At 32.9% G+C, this 18,634-nt stretch overlaps 1 protein-coding gene across 1 annotated transcript in view; it reads left to right on the top strand.

Annotated features, from left to right (window-relative positions):
• The first annotated feature begins 284 nt into the window (after positions 1-284).
• Positions 285-18,634, top strand: part of PTPRQ (protein tyrosine phosphatase, receptor type, Q) — a 239,890-nt gene continuing 221,540 nt past the window's right edge. The window contains exons 1-8 of the mRNA XM_011994394.1: positions 285-338; positions 679-787; positions 1,437-1,663; positions 7,543-7,612; positions 9,529-9,728; positions 10,901-11,150; positions 12,789-12,917; positions 16,091-16,237. Of these exons, the coding sequence (XP_011849784.1) occupies positions 285-338; positions 679-787; positions 1,437-1,663; positions 7,543-7,612; positions 9,529-9,728; positions 10,901-11,150; positions 12,789-12,917; positions 16,091-16,237 (1,186 nt within the window). The remainder of the gene's footprint in view (positions 339-678; positions 788-1,436; positions 1,664-7,542; positions 7,613-9,528; positions 9,729-10,900; positions 11,151-12,788; positions 12,918-16,090; positions 16,238-18,634) is intronic.

Consider the following 18,634-nt stretch of genomic DNA (forward strand, 5'->3'; position numbering starts at 1 on the left):
AAAACGTTGATGTCAAACTGATGAGTGTAAGTTTCAGCATCGGTGGACTGTTACCTTAGCAACATCTATGCTGCTTTTTTTTTCTTTTTTAAGTTCACCCTGAACCTACAGCCAGTCATCCAAGGGTTCATGAATAGTTTAACAAAGAAAGGCAGAGCTATTGAGTAATACAGGCTCATTAATTGTGTACTTGCCAGAAGGATCTGTCTTTAAATCATTAATGCAGGCAACATTTCTCTCTAGAGCCATCAATGTGATTCTACTGCCTGAAAAATGTAATAAAGATGGATTTTCTTGTCATTTTTATTTTACTTTTTATTGGGACTTCAGAGACACAGGTATTTTGTATACACTCTTTAAAAACAAGGGCTAAGCCATTGGCTGTAGATTTCTCAAGACTTGAATAGTTGTTCCTTGTGACAGTGAACTAGGATAGATAGAAATGCTGACTTAGGCTGTGATAACACAGTATGTTTTATAAGTTTTTATTTTAAAGTTATTTGGTAAAAAGTTATATAACAAATCTGTATTTTACAATAGTATGGAACTTATTGTGATGTTATAAACAGTGCAGAGTTATATAGGGAAGTGTTAATTTTTGTTACAGTGATATATTTATTTTAGCTTTCTTGCTTTCCAGAAAGAATTTTAATGCAACATTTGTTTGTGGTGTTCTAGGTTGATGTTTCCAATGTTGTTCCTGGTACTAGGTACGATATAACCATCTCTTCAGTTTTTACAACATACAGCTCACCTGTTAGTAGAACAGTGACAACAAATGTAACAAGTGAGTATATGTTTTAAATTACTTTATAAGTAAAGTATATGGAGTCAGTATAATTCTACTGGATGGAAATACTTATATTGGCAACATGTACATTAAATTCATGAAAACAGTGTAGGATAATTAAGGCAAAATGGAAACTTAAGAAAGTGATCTGCTTAGAACCTGCATTCTGCTGTTTCTTCAGCTTCCTTTACTTTCAAAGTGCAAAGATAATTACTCTATACTTGTTTGTGAAATAGATCAGAGAGACTGTTAATGCTAACATTTAAATAATACAGAACCATGAAAATAAACTGGTTACATTTGCTCAGGAAGGATTATTCCGTTTGTAAGACTGTTTCGTCTTTTCTTAGTTTTTCTGTGTAAGCCTTGCATTAAGTGAATTTCTTTTAAAAATGATTTGGCATCAAAAGTATATTTGGCATGTAGTATTTAGTAGCATTCCATTTTTCACATTCTTATAAAATAATGTGTTTGGTATTCCCCATAGTATTTTTTTTTTTTAATAGTAACAGAGCTGTCGGGAGTATAAACTCATATTGCTCTTTGGAAATTTCAAATTTTACATTTGTAAATACTGTTATTATGTGTTTTTGTGAAAATGCAACAATTATTTGACCTTTTAACAAAGTGGGTTTTCAAAAAATAGAACCAGGGCCTCCAGTCTTCCTAGCCGGGGAAAGAGTTGGATCTGCTGGGATTCTTCTGTCTTGGAATACACCACCTAACCCAAATGGAAGGATTATATCTTACATTGTCAAATATAAGGAAGTTTGTCCATGGATGCAAACAGTATATACACAAGTCAGAGCAAAGCCAGACAGTCTGGAAGTTCTTCTTACTAATCTTAATCCTGGAACAACATATGAAATTAAGGTAATTATTTTGTATATGACTACTTAGTGTTCAGACATTTCATTCATTTTAAAAGTATAGGAGGTTTTTCCCACCTTGTCAAGCCTTTACGGCTGAATACAGTCCATGACTGACAAACAATGTTCAGAATCATGGCCTCACATCCACCTGGGATTTTAACACTTGGTAAAATGTTATCGTGTCTTTTCATTTCAATTTTTATGCATATTTGTATATTACCTATTTCATTTTTTCTACGAATATTTTTGCATATATTTATATACATGTATGAATATAATACAATACTCTAGAAAATAAAAATTATGTAAAGTTAAAGAAGGAAAAGTTAAATGCAAACAAGAGGCCAGGGTAGTTTGAATGCAGGTATGTAAACCACAGGATGTTACACAGTTATTAAAAATTGACTTACAAGTTTTATTCTCCAATTTTCTAGAAACCAAAGTAAAAAGGGCAATAAATCTGTTATACAATTTACGTATGAAAATTGTATAATAGTTGCATAGGGGAGCTCAATTTTTTTTTCTGTTTTTTTTTTTGTTGTTGTTTTTTGTTTGTTTTTGGTGCTTTAGATTGGAGAGAAAGTCTTCGTTGAAGGATTAATAGCTGCAGGACTGGATTTTGTAAACTTCTTTCCATAACAGCTAAGGGTAAAATAATAAAACCAAACTTAGTAAAAATAATTTTTCCAGGTTTTGAGATATTGTGGTCTAAGAACATGGCCTTGATCTATATATAAAATTTAGACTCCAAAGAAATGTCTTTTTTAAAAAATTATTTTTGATTCAGGGCACATGTGCGCAGGTTTGTTACATGGGTATATTGTGTAATGGTGGGGTTTGGGCTTCTAGTATACCTGTCACTCAAATAGTAAACATTGTACCCAATAGGTAATTTTTCAATCCTCACCCTCTCCCACCCTCTCCATTTTTGAAATCCTGTGTTTACTATTTCCATTGTTATGACCATGTGTACTCATAGCTCCCACTTGTAAGTGAGAATATGTGGTATTTGACTTTCTATTTTTGAGTTATTTCACTTAGGATATGTTCTCCAGCTCCATCCATGTTGCTGCAAAGGACATGATTTTATTTTTTTATGCCTGCATAGTATTTCATGGTGTATATATACCACATTTTTTTTTTTTTTTTTTTTACCCAATCAACCATTGATAGATACTTAGGTTGATTCCATGACCTTGCTATTGTGAATAATGCTATGATAAACATGAGTGATGGTGTCTTTGTGATACAATGATTTCTTTTCCTCTGGATAGATACATAGTAGTGAGATTGCTGGGTTGAATGCAGTAGATCCATTTTTAGGTCTTTGAGAAATCTCCATATTGCTTCTCATAGAGGTTACATTTCTAGCAACAGTGTATTAGTGTTCCCTTTTCTCTGCATCCAAACTGCCATCTGTTTTTTTGACTTTTTAATAATAGCTATTCTGACTGGTATAAGATGATGTCTCATTGTGGTTTTAATTTACATTTCTTTGATAATTCCTAATGTTGAGCATTTTTTAATATACTTATTGGCCACTTGTATGTCTTCTTTTGAGAAATATCTGTTTATGTTTTTTGTCCACTTCTTAATGGGGTTTTTCTCCTTGTTGTATTGTTTGCATTCCTTGTAGATTCTGGATATCTGTCCTTTGTTGGAGGCATAATTTGCAAATATTTTCTCCTGTTCTGTAGGTTGTTTGTTTACTCTGTTAATTATTTCCTTTGCTGTGCAGAAACTTTTTAGTTTAATTCAGTCGTATTTAAGTCCATTTTAGTTTTTATTGCAATCGCTTTTGATGTCTCCGTCATAAATTATTTGCCTAGACCAATATCCAGAAGAGTTTTACCTAGTTTTTAATTACTAGGATTTTTGTAGTTTCAGGTTTCATATTTAAGTCCTTAATCCAGAATGTGTTAATTTTTGTATATGGTGAGAGCTAAGGATCAAGTTTCATTCTTTTGGATATGGCCAGCTAGTTTCCCCAGCACCATTTATTGAACAGAATATCCTTTCCCCATTGTTTATTTTTGTCAACTTTGTCAAAAATCAGTTGGTTGTAGGTATGTGGCTTTATTTCTGGGTTTTATATTCTCTTGCACTAATGTATATGTGTATTTTTGTGTCAGTACTGTGCTATTTTAGTTACTATAGCTTTGTAGTTTAATTTGGAGTCAAGTAATGTGATGCCTCCAGATTTGTTCTTTTTGCTTAGGATTGCTTTCACTATTTGGGCTCTTGTTTGGTTTCATATGAACTTTAGGATTGCTGTTCTAATTCTGTGAAAAATGACGTTGCTAATTTCATAAGAACTGTGTTGAATCTGTAGATTTCTTTGGGCGGTATGGTATGGTGATTCTTCCAATCCATGAGCATGGTATGTTTTTCCATTTGTTTGTGTCACCTCTAATTTATTTCATGAATGTTTTGTAGTTCTCCTGGTAAATATTTTTACCTCCTTTGTAAAATGTATTCCTAGATATTTTATTTTTTTGTGGCTATTGTAAATGGGATTGAATTCTTGATTTCATTCTCAGCCTGAATGTTATTGGTGTATAGAAATTCTACTTATTTTTGCACACTGAATTTGTATCCCAAAACTTTATTGAAGTCGTTCATCAAGTCTAGGATTTTTATTTTGGAGTAGTCGTTAGAGTTTTCTAGATATACAATTATGTCATCAGTGAACAAAGATAGTATGACTTCCTGTTTTCCAATTTGGATGCCTTTTATTTCTTTCTCTTGCTTGATTGCTCTGGCTAGGCCTTCCAGTAGGAGTGTTCAATAGGAGAGGTGAGGGTAAACATCCTACTTTTCTTCCATTTCTCAGGGGGAATGCTTTAAACTTTTCTCCATTCAATATCATGTTGACTGTGGGTTTGTCATATATGGCTCTTATTATTTTGATATATGTTCCTTTGATGCCTACTTTGTTGAGGGTTTTTATCATGAAGGGATATTGAATTTTATCAAATGCTTTTCCTGCATCTGTTGAGATAATCATATGGCTAACAGGGTTGGGAGAAAAATACTGAAGAAAAAATCTTTAAGTTTAATAAAAAGGTAGAATATTTTTACTTACAAGACTTATAAAGGCTAAATTTAAACTTATTTTATTTTCCAAAAAATCAGTAAACTAAAGTTTTTAAAAACAGATAACTTCGGCCGGGTGCAGTGCCTCATGCCTGTAATCCTAGCACTTTGGGAGGCCAAGGCAGGCGGATCACCTGAGGAGTTCAAGATCAGCCTGGCCAATATGGTGAAATCCCGTCTCTACTCAAAATACGAAAAATTAGCCGGGTATGGTGGCGAGTGCCTATAATCCCAGCTACTCGGGAGGCTGAGGCAGGAGAATCACTTGAACCCGGGAGGCGGAGAGTTGCAGCGAGCTGAGATCGTGTCATTGCACTCCAGCCTGGACAACAAGAACAAAACGCCGCCAAACAAAACAAAACAAACAAACAAACAGAAAAACAAATAGCTTTTGTTATCTTTGCACATTGTACTTTATAAAGTGTCTTTATAAAGTATCTTTTATACTTTATGAAATAGATAACTTTGGTTAATTATTTAAAAAAACTTTAGCTTAGTGACATTTTTCAAAAATAAATTAAGTTTAAATTAAATAATTTAGCCTTTACAACTGAAATACTTCATTTTTAAATAAAACTTATAGTTAGCTTTTCATTTTTCTTCCAACCTTGTTGTATTTACATGTCTGTTGTTGACATTTTGGATATTGGTTTGAACATTTCTAAAGAGCCACTTTTGCTAAGAATCATGAACTCAATGTAGTTACTTTCAACAAATATTTGTTGAACATTTACTATCTCTTTTGCATTTACAAAAAATGTTTAGTCCTTTACATAGTTGGGGTTTTTGTTTGGTTTTGTTTTGTTTGTTTGCTTGTTTGTTTTTGAGACGGAGTCTCACTCTGTCGCCCAGGCTGCAGTGCAGTGGTGCGATCTTGACTCACTGCAAGCTCCGCCTCCCGGGTTCACGCCATTCTCCTGCCTCAGTCTCCCGAGTGACTGGGACTACAGGCGCGCGCCACCATGCCCGGCTAATTTTTTGGTATGTTTTTTAGTAGAGATGAGGTTTCACCGTGTTAGCCAGGATGGTCTGGATCTCCTGACCTCGTGATCTGCCCGCCTCTGTCCCCCAAAGTGCTGGGATTACAGGCATGAGCCACCGCGCCCAGCCGTCCTTTACATAGTTAATATGCGAAATTTAACATCGTCTTACTTGAATGCTACAGAAAGATGAGCTTATAAAAAGCAGTGCTAAATTAGGCCACAGGAAAATGCTTCCAGTTAAGGGATATGTATGACATTTCCAAGGGATAATAAAGAGTAAAGATATCTTCTGAATCCTCCCTCAATATAACATCAATATCTTCTTTGAGCTTTGAAAATAATTAAATATAGAGAAGGAAATATATAAAACCTGTGTAAATATGTGATTTTATATAAATGAGACGCTCTTCCTAGAGTATAAGAAATATTGGGAGAGATTTTGCCAGGAAGTTCTTACTGGAAGTATGCCTATTTGCAAAATTAAAGAACACGATCAGAACTGGAAAGCAAATACTAATAGTATGATTCCCACAGTGAGAAAAGAAAAAAAAAAGTTCTTACCTATGTAGAAGTCAAAATAAAAGATTTGTGATGACTATTTTATGAAGAAAACATAGCTTAAAGAATAGGCAACCTTTTCTAACTGACATCTGAGTATTATGTAATATAGGTATTTTCTGTCAACATGCACACGTTCAGATTAATTAACATGTTAATTAACATGTCAATATATGCTATTGGGGATAATTAAAAATTTTTAATGTGCTATAAGAAACTATTGCTCATAGGAAGGTGATTTAGTCAGCCTAGTTCTGCTTAGATCTATTTTTACTGAGTTTGAATTTTTATTCCTTTGAATTCTCTTATTTAAGATCTATTGGGAAGCCCTTACTCTCCGTTTCATCTTACACTTTATACATCATTCTTGTGACCTTTACTCTGTTCAAATAAATGTTAGCCATTGTAGAATTCCAAAGGGTATTTGGCATGGTAGATTTGATGTCTTTAGTATAAGTAATGTTATGGAAAAAATCCTGTTAAGTATTTTACATATGCTATTTCATTTAGTCCTCAGCACAATCCTATAACATAGATACATTGTTATTCCCATTTTAAAGACAAGAAAAATGTTACTTACAACGTTAGGTAAATTACTCAAAACCACTCTCTGGGAATTGGCAGAACTACAGTTAAAACAAGGTTGTGATTCCAGTCATGGCATTCGCAAAAGCTTGAGTCTTATTCTCATTAATGACATTTTCTCTTTCTATTCTAATCTATTGGAAGAGATTATTCAAATCAATTTTTTTATCTTTAAAATTCTAGAATTCTTAGTTTAAATTATTAATTAAACCTACTTATTTTTGAAACAGTTTTTTTGAGTATTTATTTGCCTGATTAGATTGTGAACTCTAAATTAAGGTACCATGTACATGGCCTCTTGCATTTGTTACAGAAATAATTGTAGTGTCTTTTATGGAGTGGATATAGTAGAGAAATACTGAGCTTTCAAAATAAACCCAACAGCTGCTAGATTCTTGCTCTACCATTTATTCCTATGTGACCTTGGGCAAGGTATTTGACCTCTCTCAGCCAGTTTTCTCATCTATAAAATTTTGACAATAATACTTTATATGTTGATTATATAGATATCTTCATCTTTACCTTCTTCCTTGAAAGTATTAAAAAAGTATCTTTGGCATTTATCTTATGGATAAGTCAATTTTTTTTTTTTTAAATTTTAGATTCTGTTTTTTCAGGGAGTAAAATGTTTGAACACAATCTTTTTGGTCTGTTCTAGGTTGCTGCTGAAAACAGTGCTGGCATTGGAGTGTTTAGTGATCCATTTCTCTTCCAAACTGCAGAAAGTGGTAATTTTCCTGTCATTTATTTTAAATTGATTTAGTCATGAGTTTGTCATTTAAGATAATAAAGAATATAAATAAAAACTGACAGTAAAATACATACAATTCTCAGTAGCATGGCCACTCAGTTTTAGAGTTCTTTCAGATAGCTAATTTATTCATTAAAATATGTATTATTCTTTCTGATTATACGAGTAGTAATTGTTATCTTACAAAACTTTGAAAAAACAAGAATAAAAAATGAAAATTATCCACAGACTTATCATATAAAAAACTCTTTTATCATTTTGATGCATTTCTGGCTTGTCTATTTCCCCCATTAAGATGTATTATATGACTATACATTAATGAAAAGTTTGTGCTATGTATGCAAGTTTATATTCTGACTTTTCTTTTTAACATTAAGTCATAAGCAGGTTATAAGACTTTTGGAAACATGGATTTTAATAGTTATTATATTATTCTGTAACATGCAGCCATTACCAAACCAATTTAAGATACCTCCATTCTTTGGGAGGCTGAGGTGGGTAGATCACGAGGTCAGAAGATCAAGACCGTCCTGGCTAACATGGTGAAACCCCCTCTCTACTAAAAATACAAAAATTAGCTGGGCGTGGTGGTGTGCACTTGTAGTCCCAGCTACTCGGGAGGCTGAGGCAGGAGAATGGTGTGAACCTGGGGGCGGAGCTTGCAGTGAGCCAAGATCGTGCCACAGCACCACTGCACTCCAGCCTGGGTGACACCGTAAGACTCTCCCCCCTCCCTCTCCGCCCCACACAAAAAAATTCCTCCATTCTTCCAGGGGCATAGAGGAAAAATCCTGATGTCACTTGTGGCTCTTTTCTCTCACAGTACACATATAATCTATCAGTAAATCTTACCAGCACAATCATCAAAGTGTATTCTGACTCTCACCCTCATTACTAACGTCCTGTCCAACATTATTCCCAATAATTGTTGCATTGTATTTTATTTTTATTAGAATGCAGCTGTTCTAAAGTCCCTTAATTCCTACCTTATAGGTTTATATTCATATAGACCGCCTTCCAAAGATCTAACTTTCTTATGTAATTTATGTGGCTATTATTTATAAATTATATTCTAGCATTCTTTTGTGCAATGTAAACCCAAACTTTAGTTATTCGGTATCTTAATACTAGGCATCTTTATTATCACTTACTTTTTAAATCTCAGACGTTTTGTTTCATTTTGATTTCTTTCAAAAGTGGCTCGTCATGTTTGTTTTATATTCTGAAGGATCTTGGTTTTTTACTCTATCAGTTTTACATACTTTACCATGAGGTTAATGGAAATAATTTCTCCTAATTCTAGCTTCATATTGGCTTCATGCCAACTCAAATAGAACTCAGATTATTATTATTACTCTATATAATTAATAATTGATAGAAAAGCATAATGAAATTCTGAAGAAAGCTGATTTTGAAAATTTAAAATACAATAATCACAACCAGTTGGAGGGTATCCATTTGATATTAGGCACTAGACATTTATAAACATTCCAGAAATGTGCTTTTTGGTGAAAATGGTTGGATAATTGATTCAGTTTGCTACTTTTTTTCATATCTAATGAAACTACATTATTCCAAAATAGTTAAAGAAATAAGAAATTTATCCCAACTTGTTTGTATGTTCATAACAATTGATGGGATTTTTTTCATACTTATTTGAAACATTTCATCAATGCATGTATTAGCCCAGTTATCCTAAAGTAAAGTTGATTTGCCCCAACTCCAGTTTTTTTATTTTAGGCAAAGTTCAGTTAAATATATTTATAAAAATCTTACACAAATAGGTTTTATGCAATGTATTATATATTTAATTTCATGTACCATGAAATTATATAAATGCAATTCTAAGTTTTATAACAAGGTGTTTTCCTTCCCAATCTTTCTCTTCCCCAGCTCCGGGAAAAGTGGTGAATCTCACAGTTGAGGCCTACAACTCTTCAGCAGTTAACCTGATTTGGTATTTACCTCGGCAACCAAATGGCAAAATTACCAGCTTCAAGATTAGTGTCAAGCATGCCAGAAGTGGGATAGTAGTGAAAGATGTTTCAATCAGAGTAGAGGATATTTTGACTGGAAAATTGCCAGAATGCAATGTAAGTACCACAGAACACTTTCTATGTCTCGAAAAATCTTAGATAAGCTTATATTTTCACATTTCTAGCATCTAGATACTACATTTTTACCAAAGTTTTACTAGTTATTTGATTAGTTATGGTATCATGTTATACACAAAGTTTTATTAGTTATTTGATTACTTAGAGTATCATGTTACACAATTGGCCTTATTCAGGCAGAATACAGGAATGGTTTGAGAACTCAAGAGTGAGAGATTAAAATCATTTAGGGAATTGTGAAAAGACTTCATGAAAGGAGTAACATTTGTGATACACCATGGAGCAAGGACAGATAGAGATTGTGTGATGGTGGCATTCCCAGTAGAGGATACTTTATAAAGTCCCGAGGTGGAAAAGTATGAGATATAATTGGAGAAAATATTTTACTTCCATGTGACAGGAGGGAAGAGTACATGTAGGGTAATCATTGAAGTTAAATTTGCAGAGGTAGATTGTCATTGTTGTGCATATCTTGGGTAAATAATTTGTTGTTACTCTGGTCATTGATGATAAACGTCATAATAGTAATGCTTTATTATAGAATAAGTATCGTAATTTTTAATTATAAGATAAGCATAATAATGCTTTTCCTAAAATCATTTTAGTAATCTTTGTGTTATTATTAATGAAAACACAGTCAAACAGTTATTTTTGTTGTAAATACTTTAAAAAGTCTAAAAATCTTCCTTTTCAAATTATGATATATTTCTAATACATGCACACACCTAACATATGAGCTAGTGGCATACTAGTACTTTTTGGGACTTACGAGAAAAAAAAGATCATTAACAGTAAGAAGGTGGCATTTGAACATACACAAGAGTAAAATTATTTCAGCTCTTTGGCTCTTACACTGTTAACGTGAAGCTTAAAAATTCTTACAAATGATTTTGCTGTAGTTTTACCCTTATTTTAAGCCACTTGAAATTCTATTCATAAAGGTTAAGGTATAAGGAATACAATAAACATGTTCTCTTCTAAAACTGCAGACATAAATGGGTACAATTGAAATCTAGCAAATTTGTCCATAACTTGCATGTTATGTGTGTATGTATAGCATAAAAGAAAAAGAAATGAATTACATGTTCTTATTCTCATGTCCACCAAGAGATACAGCATTATTTCTCTATTGATATTATTTTATTTACTAGGAGAATAGTGAATCTTTTTTATGGAGTACAGCCAGCCCTTCTCCAACCCTTGGTAGAGTTACACCTCCATCGCGTACCACATATTCATCGAGCACGTTGACACAGAATAAGATCAGCTCTGTGTGGAAAGAGCCTATCAGTTTTATAGTGACACACTTGAGACCTTATACAACATATCTTTTTGAAGTTTCGGCTGTTACAACTGAAGCAGGTTATATTGATAGTACGATTGTCAGAACACCAGAATCAGGTATGGTTCACTTTTTGTAGATAAAAAGATTTAAATGATTTAGAGAATAATGTTTTATTTATATACATATTTCTTTTTAATTTTTACCTTTCAGTAACTTTTTCCCCTAATAATATACCACAGGCATCCCATCAGGGGTTTCTTCGAATTTCTATACCCTTTTATATTATAGCACAAAATAAGTATTTAAAAGGAGAAAGAAGATTTGCAAGAAACAATTCTTGAGCTGCTGACCCTGATCTTCATATAAGCTTTTGTCATTTTATAATCTCAGCATTTTTTTTGTAATCACCTTTGCCATTCTAAATGATTTAGAATCATCTACACCTTCTCTCACTGTTATTGCCATTACCAAAAGCAAAAATACCTGCACTAGCAGAATGAGTATGTGATTCACATTTTGGTATCAGATACGAGCAGTAGCTAAAATATATACCACTTAAATCCCATTTGCACTGCAGTTTCCTCATCTGAAAAATAGAGACAGTAATAGTACCTTCCTTAGGGTGCCAGGGTTAAAATTAAGTGAGAATAATTAGATATTATTATTACCACTAAATTTTATGAGAACGTATTTTCAGAATGGTATTCATACATTTAATTATAGTACTATATCAGTATTCATATAAATATATGTATTTATATATTTCATGTATTTATAAAATTTCATGGATATTAATATAGTCCCATAATACATGAGGTATTTATTATATGCATAATATATAGTTGACATATTAGATATATCATAATGTAGTATCAGCATTAGGTTGTAATTGCCAGTTTCTGAGGTTATTGAAAATTATTGGTAGAGTAATTTCACTAAAGCATTTTTTTCTAATAACATAGCTGTTGGCTTCTGTTATTTTTCATTTCATATAAGTTTGAAGTTTTTTTGTTGATTTAAATAACCATCTTTGAATTATACCATTTTCTTCTTTCATACTCTTTACTTTTTATACAATAAAAAATGATTTCATAAGGGTCATACAAGGTGAAATTTGGTAGATAATAATTTTGTTTTGAAAAATATTTCGAATTGTTTTATTTCAATTAAAAGAAAGAATAAACATCTATGAAAAATAGAGTAATTTAAAATGTCATTATTATTTTCATATGTTACCAATGTTACATTTGAATCCTCCAACTGTAGGGTATAAATTTCTTCTTAGAACAAATACAAATATTGATAGAAAAAGTAAAAATTATTGCTAATAATTTTTGAGGCTTATTTTCTTGAAACTTCTACCTGTGTTCATAAGAGAGAAAATGTTTATCAAGCCAGATATCCAGACTTTGTGGAACACAATATATATATGCAGGTATAAATGTTTCAAGATAATGTAGCACTGACAATAAATATATTACAATGAATATTAGAATGAAACTGTCACAGTGCAATAATATACAGTATTAAATAAAGTAGTAATTGTTAAAAATAAGTTTATCTGATGATCCAGCATGTGTTATTCACAATGTTCAATTATATTCCATTTTTTTCTTTAAGTTAAAAAAACTCTTTGCTTTCAAGTGTGATATTTTATTTTCCTTCTTTGCCTTTGTGTTTTATTATGTGTATTTAATAGGGTGCGCTTTAATTTTAAATATATATCATGTATTTATTTTCTATGATTATTTTAGTGCCTGAAGGACCACCACAAAACTGCATAACAGGCAACGTCACAGGAAAGTCCTTTTCAATTATATGGGACCCACCAACTATAGTAACAGGGAAATTTAGTTATAGAGTTGAATTATATGGACCATCAGGTAAGCTTTAATTGGTTTTGTGTTTGCCTTTTGGTGTGAGAATAATAAAATATGTTACCAATATCAAACTCTTTTTAAAAGTATCAGACTCTTTTTAAAAGACCCTGATGTTGAAGCAAACAATAGGAAAGTCATAAAGAAAGTGAGGTCCTTTGATTTTTTAATTCAAAACCATAAATGAGTATAAGAATGACAAAACACTATTCATATTCCACATTTCATGTGATGCATGTGAAAAACTAGAGATAACTCCTCAAGAAAAAAGTGTTAGTGGAGATATACATCTTCAAATATTTGAACAAGAAGGCCTTGGCTTACATTCATGAAGAACAATGGACTTTGACTATATTAAATTAGATTTCTATTCACTGCTGGGAGCCTAGTTTTTAATCATTAGAAAGAGCTCTCTAAAAATAACATGGAAAATCTCTGTATCTTCTGCTCTATTTTCCTGTGGACCTAAAACTGCTTTAAAAAAGGAAGCCTATTAAAATTTTAGGCAGCTTTATAAAGTGGCAAGTTCTCCATCTTTGTAAGCAAGCAGGACCTGGGCATCCACTTGCCAGAGATATTTTGAGAGGTTCAAATATTATATCATTAGAAGTGAATTATGTAAAGTCTAGAATTCTCTCCTGATTGAGATCCTATACTTCTATGAAAGAAGTTTAATTCTAACAGTGATGAAATAACATAAAGCCACATATTATCATTTATTTGGGGGCATTGAAAAAGATACAAAGTTCCAACTCATTTTATTTTGCAATTTCTATGGTATGAATCACTCATCACCATCATGAGTAACTTTTATCTTTCATCCCTAAGTAACTTATGCTCTTAAAATTCTGAAATACTTTTACTCTGTAAAAAAAGATAATTCCCTCCACCCACCCATCCAATACACAGAAACAGACATGGATACACAGTTCCATCTTTTCTATCTGATAATATTGTTCAATACTTGGCTGAAGTACTCTTTCATTTGTGAGACTGGCTGATAAATCAAGTGAGAGACATTTAGCAATAATTGCATTTAGCCTAATGGGAGTGATCACGTGCTTCCAGTATGGTGGAACATGTAGGGTAAATACCTAACTAATTAGTTTAAGAGCGAATGGAAGAAGATCACTGGAACAGTGGGTGTTAATGGAAATGAGGAAAATAAGGAAAATATTAATGATATAAGAAAAACGAGAATTACTGGAAAGGTATCTGTGTGAGTAGAAGGTGAGATCTTTTGCTCAAATGTAGCCATTGGTTTGAGATAAGAATACAGATAATTTGGCCGGGCGCGGTGGCTCAAGCCTGTAATCCCAGCACTTTGGGAGGCCGAGACGGGCGGATCACGAGGTCAGGAGATCGAGACCATCCTGGCTAACACAGTGAAACCCCGTCTCTACTAAAAATACAAAAAACTAGCCGGGCGAGGTGGCGGGCGCCTGTAGTCCCAGCTACTCGGGAGGCTGAGGCGGGAGAATGGCGTAAACCCGGGAGGGGAAGCTTGCAGTGAGCTGAGATCCGGCCACTGCACTCCAGCCTGGGCAACAGAGTAAGACTCCGTCTCAAAACAAAAAAAAAAAAAAAAAAAAAGAATACAGATAATTTGTCCATACTAATAGATGATTTGTCCATAATTTGTTCTTATAGGTTGTAAGGCAGAGTATATGGGTATAGATGCTGGTAAATATATAGTTGTGTTGATGGGAGCCTGTGGCAAATGTTTTCTAATTGGTTTACTTTTTTCAGTGTAGTGGGAAGCAAGACCATTAGTTGGGAGTGAAGATAGGGCAGAAAGTATTAGAGGTCTGAGCAGAGAAGAGTAAGTGTAAAATAATCATCTAGAAGAGTAGAGTGATTGGACCATTGACTATGTAAGTTGAGTAAGATTCCAGGCACCATGTAGGGCTCATTTGAGGTTTGGCTACAAATAAAGTGATATCAATTAATGGTTTTGTGCTGTAAACCAGCTCCCTTCAACTAGAGAAGGGCAAGGGAATTGGAGGCCTGTGTAGGGCAGTGATTATAATTGAAATTGACACTGAAGCTGGGTAAAGACTGGAAATCAAGTGGTGAGGGGCCAAATAAAAGAAAACAAAAATAAAATACGTGATTAAATCAATGGATTGTTGATTTCAGTGGATTTAAAGAATTATCAGTTTAGGATTACAGAGGAAATGTAAAGGACATAGGCAAAAGTGGTTAGAAAAAGTTGCGTGAAATTGAGATTCTTAATGATACAGAGTAGTTGATGATAGTAGTGTCTAAGTTATGATCTTGAGGGAGTGGCTGAAATTCTGGAAAACTAGATTATTTAAGGAAATGTCTAAGTAATTTAAGGATTATCTCTCAGGATATTAAAATCAGCACAAATTAAGATGGTAGCCTTGAACCAAAGCTGGACCATGAAAGTAAATGAGAGTAAATGACCCTCAGGTTAGTAGATTATGACAACTGTGAGGGCTAGTGGATGTCACTGGTAATATAGTATTTAAAGCTGTGAGCTTTTATAAGGAGAGACAGAGGATAGTGAACAAAGTGGAGCAATGAGGAACAAGAACAACACTACACCTAAAGGCCTGGTTACTTGAGAGTTGTGGGGTGAAAACAGACTGCCACCATTTGGATTGGCTGCAGGGGAACAAAAGCAGTGTTCTTAGGAAAAAGCCAGTTTGTAGTTAGAGCAAGAAGGTAAAGGAATCATTTAAAGCAAAGTCGAAGATTTAAAGAATGGTGCTGACAGACTAAGGAATTTTGTTCAGAAGCTAAACTAGAAATATTTTATAAATATATGCTCTCATAAAAGATGATGAAATTATTTAGCATTTTAATTGAATAAATTTGAGTATAAAATCTGGTCACTTTTGGAATCGATAAAATTTGATGCTTCCCTTTTCAATATGTCAAAAATAACCTGATAATTCAAAAGGGCTTTATGATTTAATAAAAGTAATTTTAAGCACTGGAACATTTTCATGTTCTTTCATTTATTTTCATTAAATTGATATCAATGTACTACTAAGCCACATGTTTAAAATATATCCAGTTTTGATATTATAATAACAAATTTTAGTGCATAGGTTAACATTTGAATTGTTGTCCTTGGCTCTGTACTTAAATGTGAACATGATTGCATGCTTGATAAAAAATAATCCACAGCTGTCTTCCACTTTTTGCAGGTCGCATTTTGGATAACAGCACGAAAGACCTTAAGTTTGCATTCACTAACCTAACACCATTTACAATGTATGATGTCTATGTTGCGGCTGAAACCAATGCAGGGACTGGGCCCAAGTCAAATCTTTCAGTATTCACTCCACCAGATGGTAAGAACAGGGAATGAGTGATATATTTTTGGTATGCTTATGAACTTCATGAACTGGTAAAACATGATATTAGAAGCAATTTGTTTTATATTTACTTAAATCATATTTTTCCTTATTAAATTACTACCTAATTCATTCTGATGTATGTTCTCCAGAACATTAAACTCATAGCATGCTTCATAATAAAAGGAACCCAAGATCAGGTAAGGTTAGGAAATACCATACATAGTATTGGCCAGTTAGAGATTCACAATAAAATTTAGCAAAACCTCAAGAAGTCATAAGGTAAACAAACACATTTAGTATGGTTTGACTACATTTTAAAATGTGGAATCTATTTTTTCTCACAGAGCTAGTGTTTAGAGGAATTCCTATATTCCCAATGCTTTCAACAAAATGTGTTTATAATCAAAACGGGATTCTAAGCAAGTGAAGATTCTGAGTGGATGCATGATACAGATTTACCAGTATTTACTGAAATTATGAAAAGAGTATTTTTCCTCAAGAAACTTCCTTATAAGTATTCATTAAACATCATTGTTTTAGGTGAACTATACTTTAAAAAAATTGTTTCCATACTATTTCACAACATACCTTTCTGGCCCACACTGAACTTGCTAAATGCCTTCATTTCTATTTAGGGATTGTAATTATGGAGAAAAATAACAGTAACTTCTTATAACACATTAACACTTGGAAAAGTTTCCAGACTTTGTTTGTGTGGAAGCTAACAGACAGTAACTTATAAATGAAATGTACACATGTACACACACACACACACACACACACACACACAGGTCATACATTCATCATTCAAGCATTTGACCATTAGAGGGCAGTAACTATTAGGAAATGTTGTACTTCTCCCCTTTAAAGAAATAATCATTGATATTTTGTTGAAAGAACATAAAAGTTACATTTTATCTATTTCAGATGAAAATTCTGACATATATATAGTTTTAGTATACATATAAGAAAGTTATACATACTCATAAGGAAAATGTTATTTTTTTGTATTAAAATTTTACCATTGTGTTTCTATCAGAAGAATCTTAGCATTGTGTAGCTTCTCCCTTAAATCTTAAGTTTTCCTTCATCTCCACCTAAAAGCTGCTCTTAAGCATTTCCTAGGAAGCTAGACAGATTTACAGATACTATCAAATAAAGCAGAGCCCTCGATTTTGGTCTTAATAGAGTTTTCTCAACCAACTCAATGTACCCACTGATTTCTATTCTTGTTATACAATGAAGTAAATCCTGAACTACTGTCTTCTTTCAAGACCAGCTGATTTTGGTGCTTCCAAACAAAATCCACAACTCAATAAACGTATTTTTTTAATTGTCATCATTCTTGGACTACAGCATTTGATAAAAATGGGGAAATAGATAGTGCATATGCCGTGTACAATGCCATGTTATTTGTCTTGGATTATTTTAAAATTTACTTGCCTTAATTTCTACATTTTTTATCCCGAAAAGAAGTAGAATCTTAAGGTCATCATTAAGTATATTTCACAAGGCCTATTTTTCACACCAAATCATTTTAAGTCGATGACTCCGTTCGCCTGTATAAAAAGCAATTTGTCCTGTGTTTCATTCTGTTATCTTCCTGAGTCACTCCTCCTGTAGACTACACACTGGTGGGTCTTAGAGGGGCCTCTTGGCAACTGGTGGGTTCCACCAAAGGCGGGGTTGGCATGATTCTTATATCCTCATGTCAGCCTTCATCCATAGAGTTCTCTGGGGATAGTTCAGCCTCGGGAGCTGCTTCAATGGAATACTCTGTCAAATGCAGTAAATGTAGCTTTCTACTTCTGACACCACTAATTAATCCTGGTTCCAGTATTTAAAACTTTGAAATACATGGATCTTTAAACTATATGAGAACAATGTGATAACTTGTTAGAACTATCTACTTTCAATTTAAAAATGATTTCTTAATTTTATATTATCCTTTTCATTAATACAACAGGGTTTTTAGTATTCTAATTAAAGTTACTTAATTTATTTTCTTCTCCATATTTAAACCAGTCTATAATCTATTTAAAAAATAATTAGGACTAGCTTGCTTCTTTTAAATTACCTTTTAAAACAATTGGTGCTCTTATAAATACTCATAGAAAAATGTTGCATTGACCTCTTATAGAGAATGTTATGTGCTATTACATTACAGTGGAGTTAATTTCATTACCCCTGGGGATGTTATGGTCCATAGTCTACTTTGAAAGAAAATCAGCATCCTATTATTTTAGTAGTTCTCTTATATATTTCCTAAGCCTTGTATGTGTCTCTTAATATTTTGATGAGTAGATTTCTACATAGGCATGAAAATAAATGATTTTGGAAAACGAGATAATAATCTCCAAAGCTATAAAATGTCATGGAGTTGCCTATTCC

Source organism: Mandrillus leucophaeus, unplaced genomic scaffold (assembly GCF_000951045.1).
Source record: "Mandrillus leucophaeus isolate KB7577 unplaced genomic scaffold, Mleu.le_1.0 Scaffold455, whole genome shotgun sequence".
Taxonomy (NCBI): Eukaryota; Metazoa; Chordata; class Mammalia; order Primates; family Cercopithecidae; genus Mandrillus; species Mandrillus leucophaeus.